At 45.8% G+C, this 18,402-nt stretch overlaps 1 protein-coding gene across 1 annotated transcript in view; it reads left to right on the top strand.

The window, feature by feature from the left end:
• Positions 1-483: 483 nt before the first annotated feature.
• The window catches only part of cspg4 (chondroitin sulfate proteoglycan 4), a 41,586-nt gene continuing 23,667 nt past the window's right edge, over positions 484-18,402 (top strand). Inside the window, exons 1-4 of the mRNA XM_068602420.1 lie at positions 484-570; positions 661-802; positions 12,296-12,459; positions 14,094-17,642. Of these exons, the coding sequence (XP_068458521.1) occupies positions 484-570; positions 661-802; positions 12,296-12,459; positions 14,094-17,642 (3,942 nt within the window). The remainder of the gene's footprint in view (positions 571-660; positions 803-12,295; positions 12,460-14,093; positions 17,643-18,402) is intronic.

The raw sequence follows: 18,402 nt of genomic DNA, 5'->3' as shown, positions 1-18,402 counted from the left end.
GACTTTATTCAAACCTTAAAAACCAGTGGCGCTGTGACATAATACAGCCAACTTCACTTCACGAAATTCACCTCGCTAAAATCACTTCATACAACTCGTGCCAAAGGTAAACTCACCAAGCTCTATTGTCTGACGAGCGGTCGCGAGGTACGGCAATGTGCGCGCTACTAGTCCCGTTAGCTATTAGCCGTTAGCCAAACACAACAGTGTGCAAGCTGTTACCTCCACTCTGTAGCCGCGGAGTAGACAACGCGACATGCGACGTCGTGGTGTGTGTGAAGTAAATAGCGTACCAACGTAACAGAAGAACTACTGTAAATAAACAACCACCGTTAGCAAACATTATACAGCTACAGGTAGAAAAACACTTCACGTAAAAAAAGGGTAAAGTCAACGCTTACTTTTTGTCTCATTATTATTTGTCTCGTAACTTTCAATGCGCGTCACTTGCTCTGACCGCATGCGGAAACATCCACACTGAACATGCTCGTGGAAACGTACGACGCCAACATTTTCCCTGGCGACCGAGGTCGTCTGAGCGCACCTGAAGACTACATTCGGCTGCCACAGGTTAGTCCTTGTATCCAGTGTTCTGGCAATCCAGACAGATCTTCCGCTGCGTTACAATAGTTTTACTTTCAAGGGTTCACACCTCCATAGATCAGTGCTGTCGCCGAGAAGCAGTCAACCCGCAACAATAGCTGCACTGATCCGCCGTCGTCCTCGAGGTGGGTGGCGCAGCATGGGAGCGAGTCTTACCGCTCCCCGGGCGTCTGCAACACATATGGTCGCTTCCCACACGGTGAGGAAGGATTTAGCTGAATCAGCCGTGCACATTTGGGGGTTACAAAAAAAAAAAAAAAGAAGATGAGCAGCAACTTCTCTCAGATAAAATGAAGAAATAACACTGTACTCAGAGGCAAGGAGGTGCATTACTCGTAATTACATCTGTTGGAGACGCGGAGAAGTTGTTGGAACAACAAGTTCAAACTGCTCTTGTTATCACCCAAATGCAAATTGGATGTAATAAGGATCTCGTCTGTCTTATCTGCAGAAGTTTTGTGCCAATGTACAGGAACAGCAAAAAAAGAAAAAAAGGGTGTCTGATGTGGCTCTCATTTTTTTTTTTTTTTTGCACTCTCTTTGTAGTTTTTTTTCCAGCCCCAGAAGCATCCTTCCAAAGGTCTTTTTCATCATATCTCTGTCTCTCTGAACATTTTGTCTTTCTAAATTATTTCGATGTTTTTTTGTTTTTTGTGCTTTCTGTCTTTGAGGCTTCCCCCAGGTCTGGCAAAGCCGTGATGCACATGAACTCGTGGCACTGCGTCTTCAAATGTGACTCATGACCCTTGTCACAAGTTACACTTTTCTCTGAGGACACACAACACCAACATGAGTCTTCACCAAAAAAATAATAAAGGCAGCATTGGTCGTTTGTTCGAATGCTTTTGACGATCTCCTATAACCAGAATCAGCTTTCACGGCCATGGATATTTGCACATACACGGGATTTGTCGCCGGTTTCACTTCGCTATTCGTACTTATATACATACAAGAAACAAGATCAATTAAAAAAAGACATTAAAGAATATTTTCCTGATGAGCAAATAACTACTGTCCTGCCAATAGCAAAGAAGAAGACAACCTCGTATCTGCACCTTCCTGTCTTAAACAACCCCATTGGATTTTTAGGGAGGATGCAGCAGCTGCAGCTAAAGAAAAGCCCCCCTGCTTTCATCCTGGGTTATAGTGGCCAAGATGGATGATTCTGTCTCAAATGTTGCAAACTGTAAGTGAATGAAGTGCTTCCTGGTTGACGCTATGGCTGGCGGCCATATTGAAGATATTTAGACCACGAGTAAAATTGTCCGTGAGCGCTTGTTCAACTCAACAGAATTCATTGGGCACTGCGAAAAAACAGCCATCAGCAACTGCAAAGCCTTTGTTTTGAAAAACGATGACGGATAGCTGCAAAGAAACTAGCAATAATGTGAAGGTTGGTGCAGCAGTCGAACTTCCGCCGCTGCTACATCTGCCCAAGGGCGTGTGTGGCGGCGTAAACAGTGGCCTGTGTGAGAGGATGCATGTTGCCACGCCGTCCATCCAGACCCACTGCGGCGTGCAGAGCGGCTGCAGTCGGTGAACGGTTTGGCAGGAGCGCGGAGTTTCTTTCCCCTTTTTTTTCGAGCAATTTTGTCACCACATGTTTGAAAAGCGTTGCCGCAGATGTGGCGTGAGTGTTTAGGCTCAACAACACCAGTGTTTACGTTGAGTGTGTATTCTATGGTGAGGCCTCGTATGCCATGCGTAGGCAGGGATGACTTCACTGTTCTTTTTTTGGAAGGGGGGGGATTTAGAAAGTTGTCTTGAAGTTTGTCGTTTGATCTCTGAGCTGAACTAGAGAGACGTAAAAAAAAGGGGTGCTTGTTCCTTCGTCGAATTCTGACTGCCGACGAGCTCTTGAGCAAGGAGGAACTTCCCTTCTGTTGCCTTGTTGGCTCCCAGGTGTGCGCATGTAACTGCGTGGAGCAGGGCGTTCCTGGAAAAAGTAATTCATGCTCAGCGAATCTACTCTGTTTAGAGAAAGGTTAAACAAACAAAGTAGATGTTCTCACATTGAGCCAAAACGCCACTTGTGTCACTTACGGCCTTTTCACATAACCGTTCCTGCTTTGACTTCTTTAGATTAGTAGTTTAGATTAGTAGATTGTAATGTCACTGTCATAACAAAAGCTTTATTGTGGGGTTTAAAATCTCATAGATTCACTATGACAAGTCTGTAAGATACATTTGTTTGTAGGTTTCTTTAGCTTGTTTCAAAGTCAAATACCAAGAGGGTTTCCTCCACGTAAAAACAACCACCACTTTCCGCTGAAATCAGATCTATCCATCTTCACGTCTTCGATAATGAAACTGGGGTAAAATGAATGGATGTACAAGTTGCAGCCGCAACATTAGCGCACTGTTAAAATTGTCCCCGGGCTTTTCCATGTTACAGGTTTCCTCGGGTGGAGGAAGATTGAGAGTAGGGGAGAGGGAAGAGGGGGTTGGAAAGCCCTCGTAACTCCCTGAGAAAAAAAAAAGCGTCTGGATGGCGCTGGGTGGAGCCGGGCGGGGCCTCCTCATCGGTTGCCTGGTGGAAAACAGATAATATGAATGGCGGGAGACGGCGGGCTGACTCAGCCGGCCTTGCGAAGAGAAGCAACTGCCAGGTTGCGAGACATCTAACTCATAGTGGAGAGAGTGTGTGTGTGTGTGTGTGTGTGTGTGTGTGTTCACGGCCGCTAATATGTTCATGGGTGAGTGTTTATGTTTGCACGATGTACTTCTGTCTTTGGGTGTGTGCTCTGGAAAAATAGTTTAGAGTAACGCCACTGGATGGAAGGTTTTTTTGAGAGCAGACATCTGGATAAAGCATTTATCCGGCCCCGAATTCGGCTGAGTTAAAGCGAGAGGGGTGTCTCCGGGGTTCAGGGGGAGGGGGGGTCAGTCTGAGCTGAAGAGGGTCAGTCTGGTGGTGTGTGTGCCTTCAGCTGGTTCTCATTATGGGGCTAATGTGACACTCTGATCTCAAACACACACTGACTTCGCAGACCCGGGTTAAAGCCGGATAAGGGTTTTTGGGAGGCCCCCTTCGCTGCAGCTTCTGTATCACAGTTCCCCTCCTCATAGCACACGCAGGACTGAGGGCCTCATTTACAGAAAGGCCTCACCATCCAGTTTGGGCATGGGAAAGTGTGCAGCTATGACGCTTGGAACCGACGTGAGAAATGGTTTATAGACGAGTTTCAATCATTTTTTTGTGTGCATGATTTGAAATATAACATAACTATTCCTTTCAGACCCTTTACTGCGACACTGGTATCGTCTTCCATCTTGAAAGTGTGTGTGTGTGTGTGTGTGTGTGTGTCATCGTGGCAAAATGTGATCCTGCAGACATCTCCTGTAGTGGGACCGACCACAGAAGCATGACGGAAAATGTAAGGCACCGACGAGGTCATTGAGAGAAATATGTGGACAATTTTACATTTGGATCAAGAAATCCAGAAATCAAACCAACAATCCTCCCCTGAGTCAGAGCTCTCCAATGAAATGTTCATATTTCTCAATGTAAAGTACCTCTAAAAGTGTTGTTGTAGTATCTAAAAACTCCATAAAATCAAAAAATGTTGGCGCAATTTTGACAAATGAGACCCCGATGACGAGACCAAAAAAAAAAAGGGAGTTGGTGAACTTAGGAAAATCGGTCTGGGAAATATTTTGGACCCCCATCAGCAACTCCTTTACTATTACATCCCTGCACCCCGGCTGTGCGAGGTTTCTCAAATTTCCAGGTCCTACATTTCTTCCCCCGGTGTTGACGTTTCAGGGGAACGATTTATGACAGTGAGATGCTGCTTGGCAAAGTGTTTTCCAGCCCACTGAAAAAGCCAATGTCATGCTGATAATTAGCGGTGGAGTGATTGACGCCTGCGCCGCGGACTCATAACTGCAGTCGTAACGGCACTCTGAGCCACGGCTGAATGGAGCTATTGATATGCTCGAAATGACTCGCTAACGGCGAATACGGCAGACCTCGGGAGAAAAAACCCACGACGAGAGCAAACACACCTTTTCAATACCCCCTGAACATGAGCGATGGTGGAAAATTACAAGACCAAATCATAGAGCTGTCAAGTGCTCTCTGCTGCTTCATACTTAAAATTGTGGCAATTTAAATCGCGCCTTAGATGCTCTCAACAGTGAACAAGGCCAGTGTGCATGATGGAAACATTTGAACCCACACAAAAAGCTCAAAAGTGCAGGGAGCTGACATTAAGTGAAGTACCAGAGACTGCCGAGGTGCGTTTGAGTCACGACACAGGGCGAGCTGAAGAATGTGTTACTGCTCATGTTGAGGCTGGAAGAGCCCACGTTTAAGAGTCAAGGAAAAGCATTTTTGGAGGTACATCCTCTTCCCGGTGAGGGCACGAAACGACAGGAGCAAAATCACAAAGTATTTCACGAGTCAAAGTTACAAAATAAAGGGAAAAGGCCGGTACAGGAAACAAACGCATGACTGCAGCTTGAAGGCGATGCAACCACACACACACACACAGCGAAGACACACACTAAATACAAGATGGGTGTTTAAACATTGAGATCCGAAAAGTTGTAAAATCCCCCAATAGCTGAATCTAGAGTTATTTCCTTCAGCGTAATGAATATTCATGTTCCTGTGAGAGAGCCGAGCAGTTGGGAGGCGGGATGACGGGAAACACTGCGGCGCTTCTCTACGGGCCCGACGGAAGCTGAAGATCCGGGTAATTTTATGCACCAACGGGCAACTTTTGTTTGAATGAACGGCCGCTCCGCCTCCGAAGCTGTATCCAGTTCTCATATATAAAGTCACACAATAAAGTCAAAGACATATTGGACTCACCTTTACTAGAATTGATTCCAATTGGAGCCCCGAAGCCCTCCAAAAAGTGTCCAAAACATTATAAAAAGTCCCAAAAGTCCTTTAAACCGCGCCTGCCACCTCATATAACAAGATGAGGGCTTCAAACCGGTGGCCTAAAATAACCAACCTTTGTTGTTAATTATCGGTGCTAATCAGTCGATGTAGCACCAGGACACAGAACCTCTGTGCTCGCCCATTTTGTGTTGACATTGTAAATATTAGACCCTTAAGTGGCTCTACTTAAATGCTGTCTAATTTCCTCCTGCAATTAACTTGGACCGTCGGCGCCGTGGAACAAAGCCAGAGCGGTCGTGCGTCGCATGCAGCGCTCTCGGTCTTAAAATAAAGTACTGTAGGGTAATGATAATCCCTTATTGACCTTTAATTAGATTCAGTAGAAGGATAAGTCAGGGTTAAAGATGCAGAAGTACGAGATACTTTGTATTCTGCAGGACGAGAACGGCATCCTTGTAAAAAGTCTTAAGTTTAATAGTCATTTCCATCGCTTATTTGGCGCTTCTTTCGTCCTTCCTGTCCTCTCCCTCGACACACTTTTATCATGGTGAGATTTCACACAGGAATTTATTACCGGTGTGTTAAAATGTCCCACAGCTCCATTTATAAACAGCCTTGTTCAGGCTGAGGGGAAACAGAGAAAGTCACAGTTAATGTATAAACAATCACTTGTTAGAACGTTACCTTGCAGTGAAAGGGAAAAAAATGTGTGTGAGTGTGTGTGTGGGGGGTGTAGGTTTAAGGAGGAGTGTGTGGAGGGGGGGGGGCAATCCTCTGATGTCACAGGGGGGGTTATTTTAACAGGACCCTCCCACTGGGACCTTTCGCGGTTGATGGCTTCCGTAGGTCGGCCCGGACCGACAGAGGTGCGCTTTGTATGAGAAAGTCATAAACTACAGCAGAGCCCTGAGTCACCACAATGCTTCTGTTCACTGCTGTGTTTGTGTTGCGATGTTGTGAGGTGAGTGAGATCATCAGCGCCCGAGTCATTAAGACCGACGAGTCCTTCGGTCGAGCCAACGAACTGCGGATCGGTCACGCGCCTTATTTGGCTGCGATGTAGAGTTTCGGGAAAAGATGTTTACCCTGCAGCCGAAGCCTGGCTTGAACACGTGAGAATGTCCCATTGTGTGTGGTTTTGTTTTTTTGTAGCCGCACACTATTTCTTTGTCCGCACCTTGCCTTGAAATACGGTATGGCAATGTTAACACGGGGCTAAAACGCAGCCAACACTGGATGGAAATGTTTTCGCTGGCAGCCCTCGCGAGCGAGCGCACGGACCGAAGAGACGAGTTCACGGCGAGTTTCTGAAGTCTTAAAACAATGACTTGCAGTGATTTTTGTGTGAACGCTGTGTGGTCTTTACAGCCTTCCACCTCTCTGATTACCTGTTCTCAATCTCGTCTCAATCCAGGGAAAGTTCGTCGTCCCCTCGACAAAACCAGTTTGGCCCCGGAGAAAAAGAAATGTCCCTTCTTCTGTTTCCCTCCAAAGAAAGCGTGCTTTTCCCCATTAATTTTGTATAGAAAACCGGCCTTTCAGGCCCCTTCTCGCATTAACAGCACAAACCCAGACAACACTGAGTCTTTCAAATCTTTTCCACGCTTTCCCTCCTTTTTTTTCTTCTCACTGGTCCATTTTCCTAAACTGAAATTACATTACACCGCCCATTCTCCTTTCACCGGGGAAAGGTCATAATTTTTCGACGCTGCCGCCTCCCTCCCCTCCCCGCTTGTCTGTTGTGTAACTGTAAGTTTTTACAAAGAGGGAGGCCTCCCGCTGAGGCTCCACAAGCCTGTGTTTTTTAATGTATTGTACCTCTTCACTCTGGCCGGCGTTTGAGTGTCTCAGAGGGTCGGTGGGGGTTTGAAAGAGGCCTAAAATGATGTTGTGTTTGCTTTCACACTGACACAGTCTGGCCTTAGAAATGGCTCTATAAAGCTTGTAAAAGTGTGTCCCTAGTGACTTCTGAAAAGTCAGCGGGGATGGTTTGAGGGGGGGTGGACGGTGTTCCTTATAAAGCAACGCTGTCAAGGTATGTAGAGTTGTGGCTCGGCGCTCTGCTGTTTAACAGTGCTGGAGTTAGCAGTATCCTTTATACAGACTGCAGTATTCAGAGGCAGGTCTATAAACATGTTGCACCAACATGGTCACTTCCTGGGAATAGCACTTGCGACTCAAGTTGCAAGTGTTCATCATTCAGTGGTTCTCCACTTATAATTGAATATTTTTGACACACTAACCTATGAAAGCCAACCACCATAGGTATGCTCTGCAACTCTGTTAGCTTGATATATGCTACGCATTTGCTATTGCTGATTACGTAATTGCTGTAGGGATTATTTCAGGAGTATTTTATTATTTTTCTGAGATTTAAACATCGCCTTCCCCCCGGGGCAAGCTAGATTTGACCAGGTCACAACGTTGTCAGCCAATCGGCGTCTAATGCACAAGTGTTGACACGTATTGAAAAGGAAAATGTCTTTGATGCAACACCTGCAAAATAAGCACAGAGCAGACAGTTTGCATTAGCATCGAGAAAGTTTTGACAGTAAACGTTTTTAGGATATTCAGCTTTTGGGCTGTAAACCTGCCCGGGAGCTTCCTCCCACTACAAACATCCCACAAGACGTTATTGTATGTTTTACAACCGCTGACGCTGCGCCAGCCACTGCTAGTTAGAAGCTAATGAGCTAACAAACATGCATAAACAAGGAAAAGATGCTAACTGCACTAGACGTTATTGTATCTTTCACAACCGCTGACGCTGTGCCAGCCTCTGCTAGTTAGGAGCTAACGGGCTAACGAAAATGCATAAACAAGGAAAAGATGCTAACTGCACTCAATGATATGTTTCACAACCGCTGACGCCGTGCCAGCCTCTGCTAGTTAAGAGCTAACAAGCTAACAAACATGCAAAAACAAAAGAAAAGATGCTAACTTTACTTATCACTCTCACACGACAGCTAGTCGCCGATTTTGTTGCGCACAAGGCTTCTCATCTGAGTCCAACGTGGCTGAATAGCACTGAGAAAATGGAGATGCAAAAAATGAGGCGCCACCTTGATGCAAGCTGCTCTTTCACTGGTCAACCGAGCAGCGGCTGCGGCGCTGCCAGATCCTAATTTTGTATTATTTACTTTTCACATGGGGAAAAATATTTTCAGTGTGTTGCCCAACCAACAGTCCTACACACAGACTTTCTGAAGCGTCAGTTGGTTTTCTGATGCATATTTATTGCGATCCATGTTCTGCTATCTGCGATCTGCAGACAAAACTGGAAAACGAATGTTAATCAGCAGCACAAAGACTATTGACCCCGTGAGTGCTGTGTTTGCTAGTAATGGTCGTGTTACCGTGCGCTCCTGTAAATGCCATTACACCCGAAAAAAGCTCTCCAATTACGTCCCCGGTTAACGACACCCTGTCCTTCACATAATTGTCTCCAGAAGCCGGCATGTCCTGTTGCAACAGCAAAGGAAACAAATGACCATCATAACCGCTATTTATAGTGAAGCTAACCATGTCTAAGCATGGGTTACACAAGGAGGTGGTTTGTTTGGATTCTAGTCAGTGTTACTATGGAAATATTGAAGTACGGGGAACACACACACACACACACACACACACACACACACACACACACACACACTGGGTATCCTTTACTTCTGCTTTTTTAAACAAGCAAATCATATTACTTGAAACAAATGTGGAGCATCGTGTTGATGATAAAATAGAATCGTGTCTGTTTCAGTTCACACTAGCGTTAGTCAATTAAACACGATGTCGTGCTTGGAATTTCTTTTCTTTCGTGACGAACACAATCAGGGCGCCAAAAGCAACCCGGAGGCTACTTTTTACACTGTCGGGCTCATCTTCACGGCGACTTAAAATATGTCCAGAGTGACTCTGACTCATCGGCGCAGTCGAGTCACAGGACACAAAGTCGTCCGAGAGGCTGCGATCATCCCGCGCTTGTGGTCAGCTCGCCTCTCTCCCACCCGTCGCTTTTTTTCCGGACATGTGTCGCTAGATCGAGACCAAAAAGAGGATGGAGGAGAGGAAGAGGAGGAGGAGGAAAGGGAAAGACGGACAACAGGGTAATTCATTCAAGCGCTCGTGAAAGAGAGGAAGAGTCGGTTTCCTCGAGCATTATAAATACAAGCGCAGTCAGTCATCAAATTATAGCCATCTGCATTGGCCTGAGACCAGGATTCTGCTTGACGCACAATAAAGTAGTTGTGAGGAGGGGTGCGGTAGCTAAAGGGCATCGGAGGCTGTCCTCTCTCCGGTGGTTAAACCTCCACACACGGGCTGACACCAAAGTGTCGCGGCAGCTTCACTCTTCGGGTATAGCGGGGAGGATCCTTTACAGATAACGATGCCTTGTCAGCGAAAAATCACCTCGGCTAGATCCCGTCTACACCCAGCACCCTGAAAGATGGACAATATAGCTGAGTGTTATGTTGCAGGAGAGACAACAGGAGGCGTGTGATGCACGCTCTCCCAAAGCCCTTTGTGATGATGTGTTTCCTTCATCTTGTAGGTGTGAGTTACTTTTTGCATACCTGGGTGAAGACAGAAAAAGGGGGTTAAGCAAAACAAAGGAAGGTGCTTCTGTACAGATATTTAAAATGGGCTTTCCTCACATGAAGCCTGTCCTATGCAGAGCTTTACACGGCTTAGCTGGGGAACTAATGAATCCCAGGTCCAGGTACACTGCAGAGAGTAAAGCTATTGTGTGTATCATTAGAAAATGTGCTTTTTTTCTCCTTCTTTTCTTCTTCTCCTGAAGGCAACAGCAGCGAGCTGAATTTGAACCAGAAAATCCCCAGGCAGAATTGTCTTGGCATCGCTCTCCCCTTCAGCTTTTTATCCCCGTGCTCAGTGAACAATCCAACAAAAGCTCGGGTTTAAGAACCATGGAGCTCATTGCGATTTTCTTTGTTAATGCAATTGCCTGTAAGAAAAGATTCTGTTCCCCCATTTTTCAGTCTCAGCCTGAAGGCTCCGGTGCAATTAGCGCTAGTGTTTCGTTTGGAATACCTTCGCCTGACTCGAAACTCTTTGAACGGCACCATAATAGCCTCGAGCACAGTCAGAAAGCGCTAACGACAATAGCCTCCGAAAAAAAGTGACATTTTCCAAATGAATGATGTGTGACTGTGATAATTCCATTTTGATTCAGCAGTACAAATGATGTGTGCTTGTTCATCTCCATTCTTGTGTTTGAATCACCAGGAAAGATCTCACAGCTTTAGTTTTTTAACCCCCAATGTGTTAAAGTTAATTTATTAGAGTTTACCCAACTTGCTTTACAAAATGCAAAACGTGACAATGTCAAAAACTATTTCCTGTGATATTTATTCCCAACAGCCAGCCCGCGTGGCCACAGGAAAGCGGTGCTGTGCAGCAGTGTAATCAAATGTCTCTGTGTATTTGGGCCCTGCGCTGAGACAGTTCATCACTGTCTTTGTTCACGACAGAGCAGCAGCCTTGGAAGCAAAAAGCAAACGCCTCTTAGCGAAATCACGAAAAAGCACGAGAGCACCAAAGATAAAAGCTTCGCCTTCGTCCTCGGCTGACATCAAAATGATTGTCTTTGTTCACATTTCCAGCGGTTGTCGCGGATCTGGAGGGGGGGTTCATTTACGAGAAGAGAAACCAAAGGACAAATGTACCCTTCAGTGTTTTGAGTTTGGCCGCATGGCATTAATGTAGATGCAACACAGACGCGAGCTGTCCTTTTTAAAAGGTACCCACACACACACATTTGTCCTCACACAGACACTGCCGACCAGAGTCTTGAGGAAATACCTTTTCCATGTATAGTTATGAATGGGAACGTTTGGTGCCTTTTTTGTTTTCTCTCACTCAATCACGTCTGAGAAGTTATTCCGTGAGATTTTTCGGCCTCATGGCATCAAGCCCACCGCCCTGCTATGGCTACTGGATGCTACTGTTAAATTTCGAGGGAGTATTTTGGTCCACATGATCTCACAGGAATGTTCTCGCTTTGACGCAGCAATGTGTTTGCTTCACTATTCCAAAGCGTGAGCATTTTGCGATCCAAAGACTGCCTTCTTCGCTGTGTCCCAATGAGTTTCTGTGTCTTGTCCCTTGTGGGGGCGAGTGGGTGGCTAATGGAAAGCCCCTTTTCTATATCTCTTGGCTAGGGCCGTGGAAAAACCAATGCTGAGGAAATGGGGTCTTGGAGGTGGTCCAGTTTAATTTCAGAGCATGTGCACTGGGAAATAATTGACTTCCTCCGCGGTTTACATTTTGTCGAGGGCCTCTGAGAGCACGGTCCGAGGCAGGTGGCTGAATTAGCATATCATTGGAAACGAGACAGCTCAAGCCTGGGAAATCCTGCGCCCCCAAGACTCTATATGCCCGGAAAACCACCGCAGGGGTAATGACTGATGTCTCAGTGAGTGAATCCCTTTGAGGCCGGAGGAGCTCCTCTTCATCCAGGAGCAGCTGGAGGACACCTGATAATATAGAAATCAGTCCTGAGCGAGTTGCACTGTAACGTGAGACTCGGGAAAAATGCTCATATCCAGTAATTTGTTTCTGCAAAACTTCCACATTAGAATTCACGGAGTTGCAATCCATGCGGCATAGGATGAGTTTATGGCGTCATACGCATGTTATCTTTATGTTAACCCAACGGAGTGATGCATGTGGCCACAGCGTCGAGGATGCAAATTGTGAGATTAGGCCATGGATGAAAGTGGCAATAGTGTCTCTTATTTCAAAGTGGTGGCATGCAGGTATGCAGCATTTGGCTTTTTTAGCCTCTTTCTTATCTTTATATTCTTTTTTCTTTCTTCACAGAATCGTACTTTGGGGACAGCCACTGCAGTTTACAAGCCTTCCAAGATGTCTCCACCTTCCACCTGTCAGTACAGATCAAGACAAGTCGGCGAAGTGGGCTGCTGTTGCTGGCTGCAGGAATGGAGGACTACCTGTTTCTTGAGCTCCAAAACGGGAAAGTACAGGTGAATGGTTCGACCTGGAATATTTTTAGAAAAGTGTCCTGGAGACAGAGAAAATATTTCAATCAATTTTGGAAAATTTGAAAGTGTATGAGCACGGTTGATTCACTTTGTTTGGTCATAGTTTACTTAAAAATTAAATAGAAGCTGAAATATTATCACAGATTTTGTTTATTAGAGAGGTAAGTCGACAACGCTGTCTTTTAGGATGAAATAACTCGTTCCAAAAGGTACATCACTTTAAAAAAAAGTGAGGTGAAGTGATTAAATAAAGCAGTAAACACTCTCAATACTTAACAATTTAATGAGACCAATTATGAATACAAATCCAATTTTAATTGGATATTAACAGCTAATTCACTACGATATTTCCCAAGTCATCGCATGAAGTTACTCACATCTTAGCTGCAACATATCCAACACATCTTGAAGGCATTTCTAAGCTGTACGATAACTTGTAAAGAGTGTGACATTAAATGTTGTTTTGAGAGCCATTCAGCTTCAAAACTACGACACATTTCATAGGTGTCGTATGAAAAAAACAATCAAAACTGATTGGGTTGTTCTGTCGCCTTCCCTCGCTGTACCACTGGAACGAGAACTGTGACATTTTACATCTATAATTACTTGTTTGACGGCATTGAAAAGCAGCGTAATTAGCATCAGGTGTGCCATCACAGAGATTTATATCTATTTTTCACCAGAAAGCACATTAGCTCCGCAGTTTCTTGCGGTGAAGTCTAAGGGTACGTGTAATAAAAGGAGATATTACTTTTCTTAGTTTCCTTCATTCTGTGACTCACAGTGATATGAAATTCACTGGGCGAACACTCTATCAGATACGTAGCCGGATATGTCATGCATGTGTAAGAATTGTGTCATTTAACTTGTAGATACACTGCCTATATCATAAATGTTAACATTGCAATGAAATAACGCTTAAATCCAAGTGTTTTTATGAGAGGATTTGGGTTGCTAATTGTGCATTCAAGAGAGATTTTCTCAACAAACTTGGAGTGTATATACAATGGTCCTCGTTTATCGTGGGGGATATGTTCTAAAAATAACCCGCGATAGACGGGTTATTTTTTATTTTTTACCATTAATATACATGTTTTAAGGCTGTAAAACCCCCAACCACACACTTTCATACACTTTTCTCAAACAGGCATTAACATTTTCTCACATTTCCCTCTTATTTAAACACTCTCAAAGTTCAAACTTTCGCGGATTTAAAAAAATAAGCCCAAACGTTTTTAACAAATTTCATTTAATGGTCAATCTACGAGGTCCTCTGACCGCGCCTCTTTGTCCTGGCGCCGCTGTCTTTTTAGCCGAACGTATTCTGTACTGTACAGGAGACACTGCACGGAGGTGATTGATTGAAAACGGTGTACAGTACAGTCCCTTAGCCAATCAGGACGCCGAACACAATGCACGTTCATACTGTAGCTGAAAAAAACCCCAGCAAGTCTGCAAAAGGTGAACCGCGTTATAACGAGGGACGACTGTACATTTCAGGGTGGGCTGACACCCTTAGATAATGATCACATACAATTTGATTTGCATGTACAAAACCGGCAATGTATTGCAAGTTAAATATAATCCATAAAATCTGTTTGTTTGTTTTCCCTTAGGCACGAATGAACATGGGGGCCGGTGAGGTGACCCTGTCTTCATCCCAAGGAGTGCAGCTGAACAACCTTCTGGACCACAAAATCGCGCTCACGCTGCTCGACGGCAAACTCACCATGACAATCGATGACCTCTTCCCAACATATGTTCCCGTGGACGACGACAACGAGCAGCTTAATATTGACCGGGGCATTTGGCTCGGGGGCACCGGAGACCTGGACGCTTCCTACGTCAGCAATGCCATTCCCCCGTTCCGCGGCTGCATGACTAATGTCAAATTTGAGTCCCACCAGTTTGATATTCTCAGCTCGGCTTTTAAACAATGCCACGACACGAAGGAATCCTGCAGCAGTGAGTTTGAGGCTGGCGACGGAGAGGCAACGAGTTTCAGCACCCCTGACTCCTTCGTGTCCTTCCCTACCTGGAGCGGGGCGAGTGGTGCTCCAAGGGTCTTAGAAATCCTCATGAAAACCACCATTGAGGACGCGTTGCTTGTTTTCCACCCAGGCCAAGAGTCAGACTTTATTGCCATTGGTGTCGTGAAAGGCTATCTCAAAGGCATGCTGGACCTTGGCAATGGCTTGGAGATACTGGAGAATACCCAGGTGCAGCTGGATGACGATCAGTGGCATAGAGTTCGGGTTGAAGTCCGTCAGGACTCTTTTGTCTTGAACGTAGATAGCCAGTCTTCCTCCCTTCCTCTCGACGCATCACAATCATTGGACTTGGTTGGAAACTTGTATCTAGGAGGCATACAGGGGAAAATGAAGGACGTCTTTCGTGATAGCGAGTCCTTAAGTCGCACAGAAGAGGAAATGACGGCAGAATCCTTCATTGGTTGTTTGGGGGAAATCAAAGTAAATCAGAAAGAGAGAAGCCTGCAGGATGCTTTGGTGACCAAAGATGTTCACGTTAAATGTGAAGGAGAGGAATACGACTACTCAAGCTACTATGACACTGACGCAACTACGTCGCCACCTGTCCGCATCCGATTCGTTAATATGGGCGACAGCCAGCAGCATTGCTACCCAACAGATGATACGCCAGAGGTATTCAAAAATGTCACAAACCTTCTTGATGTCACCCCATTGCTTGTGCCTGAAGGTGGGGAAGCTTTTATTTCGATCAACAACCTAAATCCGACATTTGACCTCAGTGCTGTAGGAATGCGTCAATCTCAGATCATCTTTACTATCCAGAATAATCCCTGGTATGGCTTGCTCGACATAAACACGAATACAAAACGCACTCAAAAGTTCACTCTCCTTGACGTCATCAATGATAAAATTAAATACATGCACGATGGAAACGAAAGGCACACGGATCAGGTCCAGCTGCAGGTGGTCGCTGAAAGTAACGGCTACCTTCCAGAGTGTTTAAAGACTCCTCAGGAGTACGTCCTGCCAGTTGAAATTCTCCCCGTCAATGATGTACCGCAACTCGGTGGAGGAGAAATCACCGTCACGGAAAACGGCAGAACTCGTCTGAGTCCCGACCTTATCAAAATCACCGATGCCGACACCCGCTGTGATGAATTAACAGTAGCTGTGACCGCAGAGCCTTTCATGGAATTTGGTTACTTAGAAAATGGTCAGCAGCCGGGAAGGAGCATTTCAGAGTTCACTTGCAGGGAATTGAAAGATGGAAATATCTATTTCATACACCGAGGGGGTAGAGCCGCTGGAATTACCTTGGAAGTGTCTGACGGGCAGTCGGTAAGCCATTCGTCTACTTTCACGTTGTCTGTGACACAGCCACACATGACTATAGTCACCAACACTGGCCTTCTCTTGTCTCAAGGAGGCAACGCTTCCATAAGCGGTCAAAGTCTGGCCGTCATCGCTCATCCTCGTAATGGAGACATCACGTATAACGTTACGCAACCTTTGATATTTGGAGAACTGCAGATAAAGACAAGTGATGGGATGTACAAGCAGGTTACTTCTTTCCATCAATTTGACCTGGATCAAGACCACCTTAGATATGTCAGCACAGACTCGACTGACCAGGAGGATATTGTGACCGAGCGGATTCAATTCAACGTCCACCTGGGGCAGTTCTCCCTCTCGAACAACACCTTCTTGGTCAAGGTCATCCCTGCACAAGTGAAAGTTTCTACCCTGGTCCTGTTAGAGATGGAGGCGGGCAGGGAGCAAACCATCGGACTCTCGAAGCTTCAAGCCGAAGTAAAAGGGAAAAACACAGATCCACAAACTATAAAATACATACTTGTCAACCCTCCGGCACTCGGCAGTCTCAAGTTGTCGGACAGAGAGTTGAATGATGGGGACATCTTCACACAGAAGGACATTTTGGACAGTAGTATCAGCTATAGTGTGCGTGTGCAGGGATCTGTGTTTAGTCTCGACCAGTTCAAGTTCAGAGTCCTCGCTGATGATCAGTACTCTCCCATATACACCTTTCCAATTACCATCTTTGCCAATGCCAATGCTCCTGTTTTGACCAATGAGAGGCTGGTTGTCCTGCAGGGTGGTGAAAGTGCCGTGAACAACAACTATCTTTGGGTACATTCTCCAGGTTCGACAGATTTTATGTACCGGGTCACAGAAGGGCCAAAGCATGGGCGACTGATAAGAGACTCCCCACTTGGGCAGCCTAGATTTGAAGGGGCGATAAGAGTATTCAGCAACGAAGACCTCCAGTCCGAAAGGCTCATTTACAAGCACGACGGCTCCGAGACGACCGCCGACGGGTTCCATTTCTCGGCATCGGATCAAGGAGCGGAAAATGGCGACGAGGGGACGGTGTCCGGAGTCTTCAGGATATCCATCCAATCCAAGAACGAGCACGCTCCGGTGAGGGTCGTGGACAAAGTCTTCAACATCGTCCGCCACGGTCAGCGTCTGCTAACGACCGACGTCATCCAGTTTAAAGACGACGACGCAGATTTCAACGACACCCAAATTGTCTACGCCCGCGAGGGAATCCTGTCGGGCAACATCGTCTCGACGTCCAATCCCTCACAGCCGCTGTTCCGTTTCACGCAAGCCGACCTGCGAGATATGAACATCCTCTTCATTCACCACGGAGCCGACCGGGAGCGGTTCTCGCTGCAGGTGTCGGACGGCTTCCACAAGACCACCGCGCTGCTGGAGATCCAGGCGGGTGAGCCCTACCTCCAAGTGGTGAACAACACCATCATTGTCATCGACCACGGCAGCACCAAGACCCTGAACACCACCCTGTTGAGCGCCGACTCCAACATGGACATCCGAGACGACGGTGAGATCAAGTTCCAGGTCACGTCGCCGCCCGGCGACGGCAGGATTATCGTGAGCGGGATTGAGGCCGCGGAGTTCACCCAGGAGGACCTGAAAAAAGGCGTCGTCTCTTACGAGCACAGCTACGAAAGTCTGAGATCCAAGGACTCCTTCGGCTTCAGCGTCCAAGCGAGAGGACACTCCGAAGAAGGCACATTCAGGATTAAAATATTCAAGCAAGGTTACCTCTCTGAGCCTGAGGTGATAACCAATGAGGTCGTCATTTCCTATGAGGGAGAGCACACCATAATCACCCAGGATAATCTCAAGGTAACTGACGCATAACAGTGTGTAGAGCAATACAAAATTAGTTTTCAATAACTGGAAAAAAATGTTATTATGTGCTTGAAAGCTACTCATCACAAATATATTATTAATTAGCTTGGCTGACATTTAATCTATGAAGCTGTTTGTTTTTATTCATCAAGACATCATTTCATGTTTATAATAATATTTATACAACTTGTCTTTGTCTGTTTCAAGTTTATTTGTGAAATGGATCTTTCGCACGACTCATTCAAGCACACTGCCCTGTTTTGTAACCCTGCCTCTAATCTACATTATCGCCACATGAAAACAGGGCTAAATATGACTCTGCAGTTGCTGCTTTTAATCTAGTTCATGTACTAAATTACAGTCTATTAAGTGTGGAAAACAGGGCACTAAGTATCCCCCGAGGAGCTTCCTGAAGCCCACTGTAATTTATAAGATGAACCTGCCCGCACTTCATCTTGAATGCAATTAACGAGGTTTAAATTGTCCCGTTCAGAAGAGAGTCTCCGTCTAAATTTCTTAACTTTTCTCCTTTTTAAACTTTCATTTCACCAAAGCGCACGCATCCTGAATCTGCAGTATTGACGAGTACACATACTCCTGGAAAACGTAGTGAACAAATCCTATGATCTTCTGAAACGCGTGGCTGTAAATACTCCCCGGCTTCAGGCTCCAGAGAGTTTGTTAAATCGTCTCAGCGGGACGACCATAAATCTGCCTCGCGTGTAAATCTGCAGCATGTCATTAAATGTTACCA

The sequence above is a fragment of the Clinocottus analis genome, unplaced genomic scaffold (genome assembly GCF_023055335.1).
Source record: "Clinocottus analis isolate CAN_PGR_092001 unplaced genomic scaffold, fCliAna1.0.p SCAF_6, whole genome shotgun sequence".
Lineage (NCBI taxonomy): Eukaryota > Metazoa > Chordata > Actinopteri > Perciformes > Cottidae > Clinocottus > Clinocottus analis.
The sequence above is the reverse complement of the archived record's forward strand: the minus strand, read 5'-3'. Positions and strand labels throughout refer to the sequence as shown.